This window comes from Sinocyclocheilus rhinocerous, unplaced genomic scaffold (genome assembly GCF_001515625.1).
Source record: "Sinocyclocheilus rhinocerous isolate Xijiao unplaced genomic scaffold, SAMN03320098_v1.1 scaffold3387, whole genome shotgun sequence".
In the NCBI taxonomy this organism is placed as follows: Eukaryota; Metazoa; Chordata; class Actinopteri; order Cypriniformes; family Cyprinidae; genus Sinocyclocheilus; species Sinocyclocheilus rhinocerous.
Window position 1 is genome coordinate 78,526 of NW_015666563.1, and position 16,737 is coordinate 95,262.

Below are 16,737 nucleotides of genomic sequence, written 5' to 3' on the forward strand. Positions count from 1 at the left end.
ACAAATGAGTTTATTCCAGCCATAAATCCATAAATTATACATTTAGGAGTAAAGTAATGAAATGTATATTTTAAAGGTCATTTTTTAATGATATTCACCCTATTACTCACTGTCTGAAATGAAACAGACTTTGCTTTTCCCCGCATATATGGAGATCAGAGAGCAGGGGTCGCAGTATACGAATGAACCTCAGAGCGTCATTCGAGACAGAGATGCACTTCTGGAAAAACAATCTATATATAGGTCACGAAAACAAATCATTAGTCATTTTATCAAACTTCCTTTATCTTCTGACTTCAAACATTTCACAGGAACCAAACATTAATGCTCCCAGTTGGGATCACTTACAAACACACATACATAAACTCTGTTTCAAACCATAGTGGGCTTCCATGCTGTCTACCAAGGCAACATCCTAACTGTTATATAATCTCTTAAGTGACAGATTAGAACACTGTTCAAAAGCAAAAAGATATGATTTCTTATGCGAAGTGTATGAATCAACTCAATTGATTTCAAAACTTGAATTTAGCATGTTGCTAAGCTAACAACACAATATTCTAGTTAGCTCTAAATAGTCCATTTTAAATTAGATTGAGCTATTATCAGTGTTTACATTGGCACTGAAAGAAAGTACAATTATAATTTCTAAGGACATTTTTCATCTTGATGCATTCTGGGATTGCCTTTCCTTCCCGCTCACAACGACATCTCTTCTCTGGTGATGTGTGCACCGGGCTGGGCAATATGGCTTCCCCTCCAGAAACTACTCACATGAGATCGTACCAATTAGCAAATCACAATTCAATAATCCAATCAATTCCCAGTTGACAAAATCAACATTTTCCGTGAACTGGTGCTGCGTTTGCGTGTGGACGAACGGCCTAACTACGTAGAAAAAGCTGCGGTTTTAAAAATAACCGCGTTCGTGTGGACAGGGCCTCAGTTTTACTCTGATGTCGCAATAGGGAAGAAAACGGAAGTTGCACTTGCAACTTGCGTTTCAGTTTTAGCAAAATCTAGTAATTTCAAATGGAATTCATGTGATTGGCAATTTCACGTGAGGACAAAAGATTTCCTCATGCAGATTTCGCAATGGGTTCAAGCAGGTTATGTGGAAACGCTGCACTCAGAAAGCTGCCTGGTTTGAAAGTGATTTCTGTGTGAGCTGTGCTTCCTACATTGCTATACTATTGACAGTAGGCGATGAACCATTTTGGTTGCAAAATTCCGCCAAAATCTCATGAATGTAATGAGGTTTTTTAAGAGGTATCATGATTTTGCTGTTTATTTTTTGGAGCATGCTTTGAGTTGTGAGTGCACTTATCTACCTTATGTGGTCTTGGTAGGTAAAGGAAGAATGAGAGATGGAACAACATTTGTTTCTCATTTCTCATGTCAAAAGAAATCCCCACAACTGGGAATTTCACATGAGGGCAAAGGTTCACCCACACAGATTTTGCATCGAGTTCAAGTTGGTCACATGAATTGATGGACCTTTTTGCCCACAAAAATGTGCTAATGTGACCACATCTATAGAATTTAGACAAAACAAAGTATCTTCAAAAGGTAATGTTGCTGTCTATCTGGTCTTGGTAGGAAGCAGGGGCGTCAGTGTCCAACAATATCCTTTGGGGGGCCCGACTGAGACTCCATAGAAAATCTGTACAATGGGTCCAGAATCGCTAGCGACGCGCCACAGGTAGGAAGATATAGAATGAAAGGTGGCGCTACAGCACAACTCGACTAATTTAAAAACGGATGGCCTGATTTTGTATTTGTGTAACGAATCAGCTCATGGGAAATATGAATAATTAATCATAACTAGTTATAATTAATTATGAATATTTTAGATCCGCTGTAGATATTTACTTGACCTCTCAGGGTCAACTGTCTTGTCAATTCTAAGAACGTTAATTTCCTGGTTAAGGGAAATAACTTTCTTACTGTACAACTCTACACAGAGCTTGTAGCATAAATCTGCATGATTAGGGACTCCAGTTATGAGCAAACAATGAACAACGTCAAGTGTGACACAAGTAAGGTTTTATTAACTACATAAACACTTAAACTAGTCTAACATACACAAACACTTAAACTGGTCTAACATACAAATACACACTTAAACTGGTCTAACATACACATAAACACACACACACACACACACATACAGTTGGTATAGGAAAGGGTTAAAAGCTTAACGCAGTAAAGAGAAGAGAAATAAGGAATATGAAGTTATAGAACCATTTGCATATTCAGCAGATTTACACCTGAGAGAAACACCAGATTCTGAGTACAAAATATATATTGTGTGTTTGAGTGGTCCAGACGCTACATTTGTCTGAAACCAAATGTTGCTACAGACTGCATGCATCCCTGATGTATTATTCTTGCCATTTAGTTAGGTAGTTTAAACGTTTAAATGAGCAGCTGGTAACTGTGTGATAATCACACACATCATTAAAGCACCATTTAAGTGAGCTATTAAGCATTTTGGATTATTCGCACGTCTTTGTGGTTAGGTTTTAAGGACATTTGTCTAAATGAGGCTGCATATTGCTGGAAGTGTTTGCTGTGTTAACATTTAATTTAACAGGAAGGACAATAATGACGCAATGAGAAGAAAATAAGGCCCTAGGGCTGCCCGCACCGATGACTTCATGCAAACTACTGAGCCTTTGGTGTCAAACTACAGCGTAAGGGTTCATATTCCCAGAACTGTACATCATATTACTGGAACTGTACGTGATATCCGCCGAATGTCACTGCAAGTCGTGACGAGTGACCACACACGTCAAACATGTTAACCATACCGTCTCTTCTGGATGTCACTGAAACGTCTGCTCTGACACACACACACACACACACCCGAAGAAACCAGACACAATGTACGACCAAGTCTAGTGTGCAACGTGGTTATGGTTTGTGGCTGGTTTTACCATGATCCTTGCCATGATCTACACTGAAAAATTGTTGCAGAAACAATTTGCACTCATAAATTGCTAGTAAATTTCTCAAACAATTACAAAGAAATGGCAAGTAGCACATTGAACTAAAGGTGAAATTTTGAAGCAGAAAGACTGAAATAGTGTTTTCTTGTAAAACATGCTACAGTAATCTTCAAAGTGTACTTGTCTACTTTAGTACCCTGATTAAAATTACACAGCTCTTGGGCCACTTTATTCTGTTTAATCCCTCTTGTATAATGACCAACTGTATAATTGACTGTTTGATTTCCTGTACTGGTCTGTTTTTTCTTACAAAATAGCATTTTTTATTTGGTAAAGTAGCCGTGTCAAAGCAAGATAACGCACAGTTAACTGGTCATTACCACAAAATAAAACCCCAACAGGGTGATTAAACATTATTTATCTGAGAGATTCATTCTTGCTCAGTCTTGCTGTTTTACCAATCAGAGGGGAAAAGCAGGCTTTGTTTGTTTACGTGCTTTCTCATTATCAGCTCAGCTAATCATGAGGATTTTATGGGGTGTTAATTTGATAACGGAAACAACAACAACAACACTTTCTTCAAACCTCTCAATATTAGCAGGGTACCACAACAGTGTTTTTTTTTGATAGGGATAGTCCCTTAAAAAAATCACTGTGGTACCATGGTGGAGTACCTAATAATCAGATGATCATGGTATGGTATGTTGATATACAGTGGCCTCAAAATCTATTTGAATACTTAAGTTACAATTGTGGAATTTTGTTTGCTTTGAATTCTAACAAAATACCAAGTGGCTTTTGCATACAAATACTCCTTTTTTCTATTTATTATCATTATTGATAATATGGTACTGCATGATTACCAAATTCATGTATCATGGCCATCCAAAGTACTTACAAGAATACCATGGTAGTACATTTCCTGGATAAAGCATGTTTACTAGAAAAAAAAAATCATGGTATTGCCATAGTATATGTCAAAAACAACACAAATCCTGGTGCTTTGTCATAGGTTTAATGCCATTGGAATTTCAATGGTACAGTACCTACCCAAGAAAGCAATGATGGCGGGGAAAACAATGTTGTATTGCTATGGTATCAGAACCAAAAAAAAAAAAAAAGTACTTACCAGCCGCCTTCTCTCCTCTTCCATGGTGTTCAGCAACTGGGAAAACTCTTTGAAGGACTGAGCTGGAGAAGAAAAATAGAATTATTAATCCATTTGCATTTGCTGGTTAAAGTTCAGACTTATAATAATAACTTGATTCATGAGGGTCAATAAAAATGCTGTTAAGTAAATGCTGTTAGCATTGATTTGTTGCCACAGCTACTTATATAAATGATTCAGTATTTAATAAGAATGCAGAATGAACAATGGACTTTATTCTTTGAATTTAAATCAATATGGAACAGTTAAGAAAGACCTTCCTCCACTTTTGGTCACCTAAAAGGTATGAAATATCCATGTGCAATAATTTATCCACAACAAACAGAGCACTTAAAGGCTTTTAGGTGCTGCTGATAGGCTTCAGGCGGTAAAGTTTAATGTAAAATGAAAATTCAATATATTTCAGGCTACATACTTTTACACTTCTTGGCATCCAAGAAATCAGCTGAAAATACCATGTGAATAATCGGTCTGGAGCAGCAGGATAATGATATAATGACTAGAGATCGACCGATATATCGATTTACCGATATTTTTCCCGATATTTAAGCATTTTACAATAATCGGATATCGGTTTTGTAATATCGGATTCACCGATAAACGCCGCCATCTTGTGGATGTTTTGAGAATTGCGCGCAGGATCGCCATTGCACCAAATGACAATGCATAACATAGTATAGGTTAGGGCTGCACAATGTGGGGATGAATAAAAAGATTAATCAATTAATGAATTAATATTTTGATATGAAAAAATACAGGAATTTTCACCAGATTACTATCTATAATAGCTAGATATAGATATAATATCTATCTTCCACTTGAGTTTTCACAGGCCACATTCCCACTGTTTTTGACCAATTCAACATGACGATAAAATAATAATAATATTAATTGTCATAATTTTATTGTGATTACTGATTATAATACTGGAATTATTGTCATATTACTAAATAAAAATATTAAACAAAATATGAAACATATTGTAATACTGTAAAATAAAAAGTATCAAATAAAAAATATCAAGAAATAAAATATTTTTTTTTACAAAAAGTTTTTGTTTACAGAATATGTGTGTACTGTGTGTATTTATTATGTATATATAAATACACACACACATGCATGAATATATAAATATATAAACAGAACATATTTCTGTTTAAAAAAAAGCACTGCTGGTTTTAGAATGAAGCTTGGCTCTGTGTTCATGTCCACGCATTCAGCATATTATCAGTGTCTCAGAACGGCTCGATTCACAGTTAAACGAACCAAGCCATTCTCAGACGCTGAAGCACTGTATCATGAACTACATGTGTAAATGCCGCGCTTTAAGAACAGATAAAACATATTTAAATAAATTGGAGTCTGTGTGATTCGACAATCACACTAACCCGCATAGCAATATTATTTTATTTCAATATAGGCTATATCATGCAGTCCAAGAGCCTCCAAAAAGGGAACTGGTAAACCAATTAAATATTTACAATTTTATGATTGAATGTCAGAATATAAGGCTATCAATAATTGGCTGTCAGTGGAGAAAGATGTGTTTTGCTGTCAGATGGTGCAGTTACGGCTTCTACCAGCAGAGGCTAACAAACGAAACCCTGACCCAAAGTGTCAACCGCTGCATTGAAGGTAGTTCAATCCCAAATAGGGCGACCTGTGACCTGGAAATTACTTTAATTCCCACAGTCCTTGAGCTAAGTACTTAACTCAAAGGTTACACCAGAGAGACTGAGCCTACAATTAGTGTAAAACGAGCTACTTGGAATTAAAAACAAAGAAAAAAAGAAAGACTCAGAACTAATCAGGTGTGAGTGTGAACAGGTAACCTTGATTCTAGCTTGCACATACAGTGGGTACGGAAAGTATTCAGACCCCCTTACATTTTTCACTCTTTGTTATATTGCAGCCATTTGCTAAAATCATTTACGTTAATTTTTTTTCCTCATTAATGTACACACAGCACCCCATATTGACAGAAAAACACAGAATTGTTGACATTTTTGCAGATTTATTAAAAAAAGAAAAACTGAAATATCACACGGTCCTAAGTATTCAGACCCTTTGCAGTGACACTCATATATTTAACTCAGGCGCTGTCCATTTCTTCTGATCATCCTTGAGATGGTTCTACACCTTAATTTGAGTCCAGCTGTGTTTGATTATACCGATTGGACTTGATTAGGAAAGCCACACAACTGTCTATATAAGACCTTACAGCTCACAGTGCATGTCAGAGCAAATGAGAATCATGAGGTCAAAGGAATGAACGCGCATCCAAAGTGGGTCAGAGAGCCCTCTGATTTCATCAAAAATATCTTAAATTGTGTTCCGAAGATGAACGAAGGCCTTACGGGTTTGGAACAACACGAGGGTGAGTAATTAATGACAGAATTTTAATTTTTGGGTGAACTAACCTTTTAAAGCTATAATTCACACAAAAATAAAACTCTGGAATATAGTGCTCCACTTATGAACTCCTTTTATGGTGTTTTTTTTGTTTGTTTTTTGTCATGTACGTGTACCATGCTGACCAGCCAATACCTTGACCCCTTCTCAACATATAATGACAAAATTACTTTTGTAAGTAAAGTGTTCTTGAGTTTGAATACCAAGACCACTGCGTTTAGTGCTTCAATAAGAAATTCAGATTTTTTCAATATAAAACCCACCATCTTCCAGTGTTGGCACTACTCTCTTTCTCTTGCTGTAACACAATGGCTGCTTGTGATTGCTCAGAACGGCGTCTGCGAGCCACTGATGGCTCCATCGCTTCATTTAAACAGGCTGCGGATGAGGGACAGCTGCTGTCTCTGCCTGGATGGACTTTACCTCCGTTTGAGCTTGGACACTTGGTCAAGTTCAGCTTGCCAACTCTATAAACACAATTATCAAACCATCGGTCCAGATAGCCTCTCTTTGTGTCCATTTACGCTCCTTGGCTTTTAGCAGATATGGACAGCTGAACGCAAGACTGCCATCTCCCAGAAGACTCCAAAAACACCACTGATGCCTGATGATTTCTGATGATTTTCTGATCAACACTGATGATTTCTTTTTTCTTGATTAATTTTCTTTTCCTGTTTAATGACACAGTCTTTAGGGACCTTAATGGCCAATTAAAAAGTTCCTTAAACATGACAATATTAACAGTTATGATTGATTGATTAATTGGTTGATTGATGGATTTATTTATTTATTTTTATTTTATTATTATTTATTTTTTTGTTACAAAAATTGTCAATTATTATTTCATACATTTCCCATCCCTACTCTCTCTGTTTGTGTGTTCATGTTTATGTACTTACCAATAGTTTTGGTGACAAAAATTGACCCCAAAGTGATCCTACATTTGCATTTACATTTTTTTTTAATGAAAATTAAAATAAAAAAACAAAAAGGGATAGATAGACACAGACAGATAGACAGTTAGATAGATAGATAGATGCTGAAAACTGAATGCGAAAAGATAAGAAGATGAGAACAGAAAATGAAAGGGAGAGAGTGAGAGAGATGTAATGTGGAAGATTAAGAGCAGAAGCTGTGGATAAATGTCTCTGTTGAACTATATGAGGTACTTAAGGCAGGATGTAGCGGCTAAAAGGGATTAGAGCGTATGTATCATTCACAGGTTAATGACAGAAGTGATGAGTCATTCTGTGAAATGGGCTTTTGGCTCAGGACAGAAGAGATCTGACGTACACACATTTGAGAAGGACTGATGAGAGAGGCAGACAAGGAATCGCCCTCTCATTTAAAAACCCCTAATGTACTATCCATAAATCAAGACCGGTCGCACACGACTGTGCTTCAACAAGAAATAGCTTTAAAACCTCATGAAATCACTTGATAAGTATTTTCACTTGCAATATTTTCTATTGAAACAGGAAGCTTAGACAAGACGGTTCTTTCTTTCTTTTTGTATTTTATTTTTTTATTTTTTTATTTTTTTAATGGCTAGGCTTTAGTTACATCATAACCATGTTTTTGTCTATTAATTTATTCAAAAGTTAAAAATGAAAATAATACATAAAGGGCTTGAATACATAATTTCTACAATGAGCAGATTTCTCATTTTTGTATTAAGAATCATTTTGATATAAAACATGGTGAAACCAACATGCAAGGTCAATAATTCTCATAAAAATATAAATTCTTTAAAAAAATCTTGAAAATAATAATTCAAGGAGTACGTAAAATCTATATATAAAAAATATATAGATATGTTTTACATTTTAAAAAATTACATGTAAACATTATTCAATTATAATTATTGAAATAATTATTCAAAATGTAAGGAAAATGTGGTATATTTTTTTACTTAAGGGTTACACCAAATAACATTTTTATATTCAATATACAATATTCTATTAATTCTATAAATGAAATAAATTTATATTTAATATATATATGTAAAAAATGTAACTTTTTACATTAAAAAATATATTTAAAAACATTCTTAAAAATAACGATTCAAGGAAAATATGGTATTATTTTTTTCTTGAGGGTCAGGCTATATGCCATTTTTAGATTCAGTATATACATTTATATTTATTCCATATATTAAACATGTTTAATAGATAAATGATATTTGGAAATAAAAAAATATACACTTTTTACCTTGAAAAAAATATTTAAAAACATTCTTTGATGATTCAAGGAAAATATGTTATTAATTTTAAAATATGTTAGTAATGGATGGTTACACCACATGACATTTTTAGACTCACTTTATACAATTTCCTACAACGTCGTTCTACAAATTGACGTCATGACAAAACATCTCTGTTGAGACAAAGGGAAAGTCAGAGCCCCGAAGAGCAACAAAGAGAGAATAGGACAGAAAGTATGAGCGGCAACAGCCATCTGCCCCTCACGGTTGAAGTGAAACAGTCTTGTACTTTTAGGACAATTAATATTTCCAAAACTACATCAATCTTTCTGTGAGATTGATTTGAGGATAACTGGTGTGGATTGTGAATGTCACAGCAGGAAGTCTTGGAATGAAATCGATAGGAGGTCAGGTGACCCTGTCTGTACTCCCAGACAGACTGCTGATGCGACGCAGACTGCTTGGAGCTTCAAAGTAGATTCTGGTCCCACAGCACACGAGGGGTCCGGTCAAGTCACTCCGAAAGCTCACTTTCATCGATGACCAGATTGTTTCCACAAGACAATTACATTTTTCTTCAGTGAGAGTAATCTTACCCTTTTAGGGCTGGGACACTATGAGAGCACAACAGAAATACCAGACACTTTAAAAACTTTCTATGAAGACTGATAGGTGAGAACTTTTTTCTACTGGTCAACTGGATATGGCGTTTCAATTGTTGATGCCAACGATGGCATTAACTAGAAGGCAAAGAATAGCTGATGGCTGATATAATATTGGTATTTTTTTAAAGCTGTGAATTTATAAATAAAGTTTGTATTTTATCTAAATAATAAAAAATTTAAAAAATAATAAAAACAATATTTTATTAAAAAATTATCTAACAAATAAGCTTGATCATGGGCTGGCGATTTTGTGGTATTCTGATACTCAATCGAACTTTGAATGATATGCTTCATATTATATGAATGGAGGGTACATGTTCTTTTGAGCCCAACTCATATTGTACATTTCAAACTATGTGGCAGCACTTTTTGTATTTCCTTAAGTCTGCACAATGAACTCTTATGTAAAGTTCTCCCCATAACAAATATTTGAACCTTTCCCCCCTATATTTTGCCTATGTAAGCCCTATTTTGTTATTATTGTTGTTTATGCTGTTTATACTCATTTGCTTTGTTAAAGTAATTAAACTAATATACAATTCTAATACAATGTGTGTGTGTGTGTGTGTGTTAAACTAATACACACGCACACACACACGCACACACGCACACACACACACACATGGGCCATTCTACAGAATTGGTGCAAACTGCTGTCCCACAACCAAAAAACACATTTAAAAAGCATTTAATTATTCAAATCTTAGATGTTTATTAAGATCCTTCTATTATCTATTGAAACCCACAATAATATTTACAATATTAGTAAGCTTAATATATATAATAAAATAATCACTGCTGTCCCACAACCAAAAAACACATTTAAAAAGCATTTAATTATTCAAATCTTAGATGTTTATTAAGATCCTTCTATTATCTATTGAAACCCACAATAATATTTACAATATTAGTAAGCTTAATATATATAATAAAATAATCATTTATTGGGTACTTTCAATTGGGAGGTGGCTTTCCCGAACCCAAATATTCCTGAGTCCCCCTCTCTCTCTCATAACTACATGGTGAATAGAAAGGCCCCATCATTTTGAGGTAAATGTGTTCAAAATTCGGAGAAATCTGTGTGTAACTTTAAGGAACGTCACTACCGAACACTTTTTTCTGCAATTAAGCACACTTTTTGGGGAGTTATTCCATAACATTTAGTTTTTATATGCGTACAACTGTTCAGAACTGTGCTACCTAACCATGTGCTGATTAGCATCTTTGACCTAGGTTCAAAAGTATCTAAAATTGTCACTACCGAAATCCAGAATCGTGAAGCTCTAATATATTTGACCCTGGACCACAAAACCAGTCATAAGTAGCACGGATATATTTGTAGCAATAGCCAACAAAACACTGTATGGGTCAAAATTATCGATTTTGTTTTTATGCCAAAAATCATTAGGATATTAAGTAAAGATTATGTTCCATGAAGATATTTTGTCATTTTCCTACCGTAAATATATCAAAACTTAATTTTTGATTAGTAATATGCATTGCTAAGAACTTCATTTGGACAATTTTAAAGGTGATTTTCTCAATATTTAGATTTTTTTGCACCCTCAGATTGCAGATTTTCAAGTTGTATCTCGGCCAAATATTGTTCTATCCTAACAAACCATACATCAATGGAAAGCTTATTTATTCAGATTTCTGATGATGTATGAATCTCAATTTTAAAAAAAAATGGACCCTTATGACTGGTTTTGTGGTCCAGGGTCACATATATATGTTGTTTCTACACCAAAAGTATTGTAGTGCCTGCCATTTTTGTTCACAGTATGTATCATAGTATCACTGAATGGCCTTTGAACAAAATGCTGGATTCATGTCAAAGAGATGGCATTAACATGCAGCCACAGGTTTCATCAACATTCACTTGTCCATGGAATGCAAACCAAAATCATCCGCCACATTACACGTGTAAATCAATAGCCGTAGCCCTATCATTTCCTACCTATCAACGTTTCTGTCCATTAAAGCGGTCCATTAGATAAACAGCCATAAAGACTCCTTTGTGTTGCTACCTTCCAAAACATCCCCACTATGGCCGGCTCGCCCAACATTCCTTTTAATCATACAAACAGGGGAAAAAACTGCAAAAATTCACCCCATTCCTATTGGGGCGACCAGACGGAGATAGGAAAAAGCCAAATTGAATTCCATTATGAGCTTGCTTTGCCACACCTCAACACATTTAATTAGATTTTTTTCCCATCAGATTGCTTGGGAAAAGAAGAGGAAAAGGTTGCAGGCTAAACGACAGGTTGCTTGTGCGACTGAGAGTACGAAAAGTCTGGAAGCCAACTGTTAGATGCAGATGGTCTGAGTGTCAAGCCAGCACACAATGCACAGAGCAGGACAGGAAGATAATAAACAAAGTAATGACACATAAGGGGAGAACGCAGGAACGAGAGAAGGATAGAAAGAGATGAATGACTGCAAAAAGAGACAGAACAGAATGAGTGATCAACCCATCAGGGCGTATGAACTCTCAGCACATCTGCTCAGTGCCCACCGAGGGTGAGCCGTCTGCATTTTCCTTAATCTCTGACACAAATCACAATTAGTTACTCTGATCTCTTAAAGGGCTGAGCTGAGACCTTTTTGTCTGGAATATAAGCAAATCAATACAATACATTATGCATGCCGGGCAGGCAATCTCACTGAGACCTGCCTTGAGCTGTTGAGCTAAATCTGGACTGGGACAGGATATCAGCATGCCCGATGCTTGCTTTCATACGAGAATGCCTTTACTAATCAAAACGATGAATTGTAAGTCCTTCTGTGACTGCTCACGTGCTAAAGATTGTAATCAATAGCCGAAAGGCAAAGAGTCGGAGTGGAAGAAAAAAAGAGGCTAGAAAAAAGAAAACTCTGGGTGACTCTTCCAAGGAACTCATATGGAATTTCCATGGATAGGTCTTGATTAAAATGACAATCCCAGCCATCTGGGACAGTGTGCGGGACATTTGGGATCAAGGAAGGAAACTATTCCTCAGAACATTAGGAGAACTTTCCATTAAGATGATCTTAGAATGGTTAAGCAGATCCTTTTTAATGGGTTTGAAGGAACATTTTATCGCTCAGATATTGCTTTTTCATAGCTTAGGCGAGTTAATGGACTTCTTGGTTAGGAATCAACTTTCTCAGATGTTCTGCTAAAACTCCTTATGAGAAATAAAAATAGACACAGATGAGACAACTGTTGACGTACAGTAAGAGTTTAGAGAAAAACAAATTGAGTGTGGATAGCATAGCCGTTATAATTCAGTCTTAAAGAAACTAATATTTGATTTGAATATTTGTATTTGATGAGAAGTGTCTGAGCATCTGTTAATGTTAATTTAATGTTCACCGGCATTGGAAAGGTTACTTTGGAAATGTAACAGGTTACAGATTACAAGTTACCCTATTTGACATGTATTAAGTAGTGTAACTTTTTCAATTACTTAAAGTAATGTAACTGATTACATTTTATTACCTTTCTAAATTTCTCATTATTCATTTTCAAACATTTAAACCAGGCAGGGCTAATCTTACAGTAGTACCCAAAACTCATTACTGTAAGACTTTCAAAATCCTTCATCACTTAAATTAAGACTATAAAAAAAATATTTTAAAGCACAGCCACCACAAAATCAAACTTTAGCACCTCTTTTTACTTTGAGATCGTTGTGAGGTTAAATACTGATTTAAAATCATAACAAGATTTTTTTGTTTGTTTTTGAAATCAAATCTTTGCATAGCTATGACAGGAAACACTGGCATCTAACAATGCCTTAGAAAAGACACTTTTTTTTTATGGATGGGCGCTTTTTATTTAACTTCTTTTGGACTGATGCATGCAACACCCGCTGAGTGGCATTAAACAGCTTGAAAGATCAAAGACTATTTTTAATATAACTCCAACTGGATTCGTCTGAAAGAAGAAAGTCATATACACCTAGGATGACTTGAGGGTGAGTAATTTACGGGCTAATTTTCATTTTTGGGTGAACTAACCCTTTAAAGGAATCCCATTTGTGATTTGTCATATACATCTACGAGACTGAATCAGTATTAGAAGCAGCAGACCACAAATCAGCAGTTGACGCCACACTTACCAATGTTGACTTCATCATCCGTTTCTGCGTCACCAATACACTCAAACTGGAACTCCTGTAACGACTGGGAGAACTTCTGCACGGCTGCCGAGAGGTCTAAAAAAAAGAGAGAGAGATTTGAACCATGAAAGTGTACACAATCACATGTATCTCCTGCAGAACAGTTTAACAAACCTATCATGGTGCATAAAATATCTTAAGCTATGACATTCAATCAAAGACTACAGAAACACATGAAAGCTAACTAAGAGATGAAATCAAACTAAAATCAAAGCCACTTGAGTCAAAGGTGTATCCTCTTTTCAACACAACCTTATGGGAGTCTGTATAAAAAGGCAAATACATAATCTTCACTCCGTGCTGACAGTAAATGAGTTCTCGTTTGGAGTGCTAAATGTACATCTCAGTCATCAAGAGTGGGTGGAAAGGACTTGAGCAGGAAATGCTAAGCAACTCAATCAAAAACGGTAATGAGACTGCAGAGAAAAGCAATTTCATCATGCCTTAAAAGAGGTGATAGAGTTTTCTTTGTCAGAGAGCTTTTGTTGGGTCTGAAAAGGTTTTCTCATGACTTGTTCCTTAATCTTCTATTTGGAAAAACGCAGGATTGGAAAATGGCTCTTTCAAGCTTAAGAGCATAAGATTTGTCAAATAAGAAATACGTAGGCATTCACAATGTGGCAGGGAGGAATACTAACTTTGCACTTTTGACTGCTGTTTTGGTAAATTTTTCATTGACCATCTATCAAGAAAGGCCATGAGGATGAATTTCTTCCATTTCTGCTTTTTGTGCATCATAGAGTTGCATCAAACAATTTGTGTTCATTTTCTGCCCACTTTTTGACCTAACAAGGTCAAGAGCAGACAAAAATAAAATTTCTGTAACTTCTGGCTCTTTGAATCTCACATATCATACAGAATGCAGCGCTCAGGGAGGATACAGAGAACACTGCAATCTCACTTATAGTAAACACTGGAACATTCCACTTACAGGGTTCAATTCTAATGGCTACAGATTCTATGTGGATAAATTAGCCATGATTCCTAACTAAAGAAAACATTGCAGCAAAGGGCAACAGGATGTAATGTGATTTTTCCCACATCCCATAAAAACAACAGCGCATCATCCACTTCTGTAGCACTTTTTCCCCTGAGGTCACAATTATAGTCAGTGTTTCTTGCACACAAATCAGTCACAGAAGTTAGAAATTTACTGTGGAATGTACACTAAAATAACCATTTTCCTTTCTTTTTTGGCATTAAAAATTAACTCGGTTGCATCTACTGCGTTTAAGATATACAGAGTTCTGGCATGAAACTCTAGATGGCGCAGTCCGATAGGTCTAACTCAATCTGACCTAATGACATCATTATCACATGGCACAGCTGATTGGTTCTCTCCTGTATCGGTAGCCAATGAGCTCGCTGCTCAACATTCAAATATATGACTAATGCTTGCTTATATAAGAAAACAAAATGAAAATCAATTAAATGCAAAGAAAAACTAGAAATTCTAAGTTTGTCAAAAAAAAAAAACTTTGTAATGTTTGAAACGTGACATATAGAAATCTGCATTGAGTTTTCATTTTTCAGTTATGAAATAAATTAACACTTCCAGAAGGCATTACCTGTGTTGAATCTTTTGAATTAAATTTCTCTTCCTGTCATTCCAATTCAACATCTTATGGGGTGTGGCCAATTCAAATAAAATTCATGATTTGAAAGGGAGCTAAAATTTCAAAGGGATAATTCACCTCAAAATGAATAATTTACTCACACTCAAGTAGTTCCAAACCTGTATGAGTTTCTATCTTCTGCTGAACACAAAAGATTATACTGTGAAGAACATGGGTCATCAAACAGTCGCTGATCTCCTTTGATTTCCATAGTATGGACAAAATAAGTAAATAAATAAAAACATACTATGGAAGTCAATGGGGACCAGTTTTGCCCAAGCGTGACAGCAACAAACTAAACCCCTCATAACACCTTATAAATGCAGAGCAGTGCCCTGAAAAACCATGTACTACACAAGAAAATGCTTAAGTCTAGTCATAGCTTCTAACTGAGATAAACACAGGAATTTAATCCAGTATAAGGTTTGATCTGTGGCCTTATGCTTCGCCCAAGCACTGAGAGCGCATAACAAGGTTATCCACCGATGTGTTGAGTGAGCATGTATATCATCTCATGCCATGCACCAGCTCTGAGACTCCAGGGTGCTGGTCAATAATCTGTTTGAGATGTGAGTCTGCTCAGTCAAGCTGAATGAGTCCCATCAATAATGCAGCGCCCTTCACCTCTCGTACCGACAGACAGCATCACCACTTCAGCGCTGATCCACAACCACAGTACTTTCCTAAAACCTTCACTGAGAGCATTAATGTCTAATAGGCCTGGCTTTTCTCAAGATCAGAGGTTGAATAAAACGCAAGCGGGTGTCTTCAAGGGGAGAAGGGGGAGGACACCTACTGCTGTCCAATCGGAAACACCTGGAAAATCGCACCTCTGCCACTGAGGTCTCCCTAGTGGGCATTTAGCTTCCTTTTCCCTCCTGTATTACCTCAGCTCTCCAAACTGTCTCCTTATCGCTATAGGTAATGGCTTGTAGATCTGCTGTCCATCTCCACAGAGCTGTCACTTTGAGCTGCTGTCTTTTCTTCCTCTCGCCTATTAAGAGTAGAACATGCCATCCATCACAACATGCCACCTTCATACCTTCAGGGAATCGCTGAGCTTGGATTTGTAAATGGGATGTTCTTGGCTCTGTTTCAAACCTTATTGATCTGCCTCACCGCCTACTGTTTACATACAGTAAGCAGCTGCTTTCTAAGTCAGCATCCTAGTCTAAATGGAATATGTTAAGAGACTGAAATGGAAACAACTTTGTTAATAGTCTTTCACGTGTAGAATGATAATGGCATTACTGATATTTTTCTCAGATATTTAAAGGTCCCCTGAAATGCTTAGAAACACGCAGCGTTACTCTATGTGTTGATTTTTATAGTGTAGGGGGCGGGCGCTTCGGATTTGATTGGACAGAAAGTTTTATGAGAAGCTGAAGTACGATGTGACGTCAAAAAAATCGTTGAGTCGTTTTGGCGGAAGTGACGAACTGCAAGCTTTGAATGCTTATATCTTCTAAATGCGAATTTTGTCACTGTTTTGGAGCACACTGCCTTATAGATAACCTTAAGACTAACATATTGATACTAACACCCAAAAAACA

At 36.1% G+C, this 16,737-nt stretch overlaps 1 protein-coding gene across 1 annotated transcript in view; it reads right to left on the reverse strand.

The window, feature by feature from the left end:
- arhgap42b (Rho GTPase activating protein 42b) overlaps positions 1-16,737 on the reverse strand; it is a 104,799-nt gene that overhangs the window by 65,699 nt on the left and 22,363 nt on the right. The window contains exons 2-3 of the mRNA XM_016544196.1: positions 13,509-13,604; positions 4,081-4,142 (exon numbers count right to left, since the gene is read on the reverse strand). Of these exons, the coding sequence (XP_016399682.1) occupies positions 4,081-4,142; positions 13,509-13,604 (158 nt within the window). The remainder of the gene's footprint in view (positions 1-4,080; positions 4,143-13,508; positions 13,605-16,737) is intronic.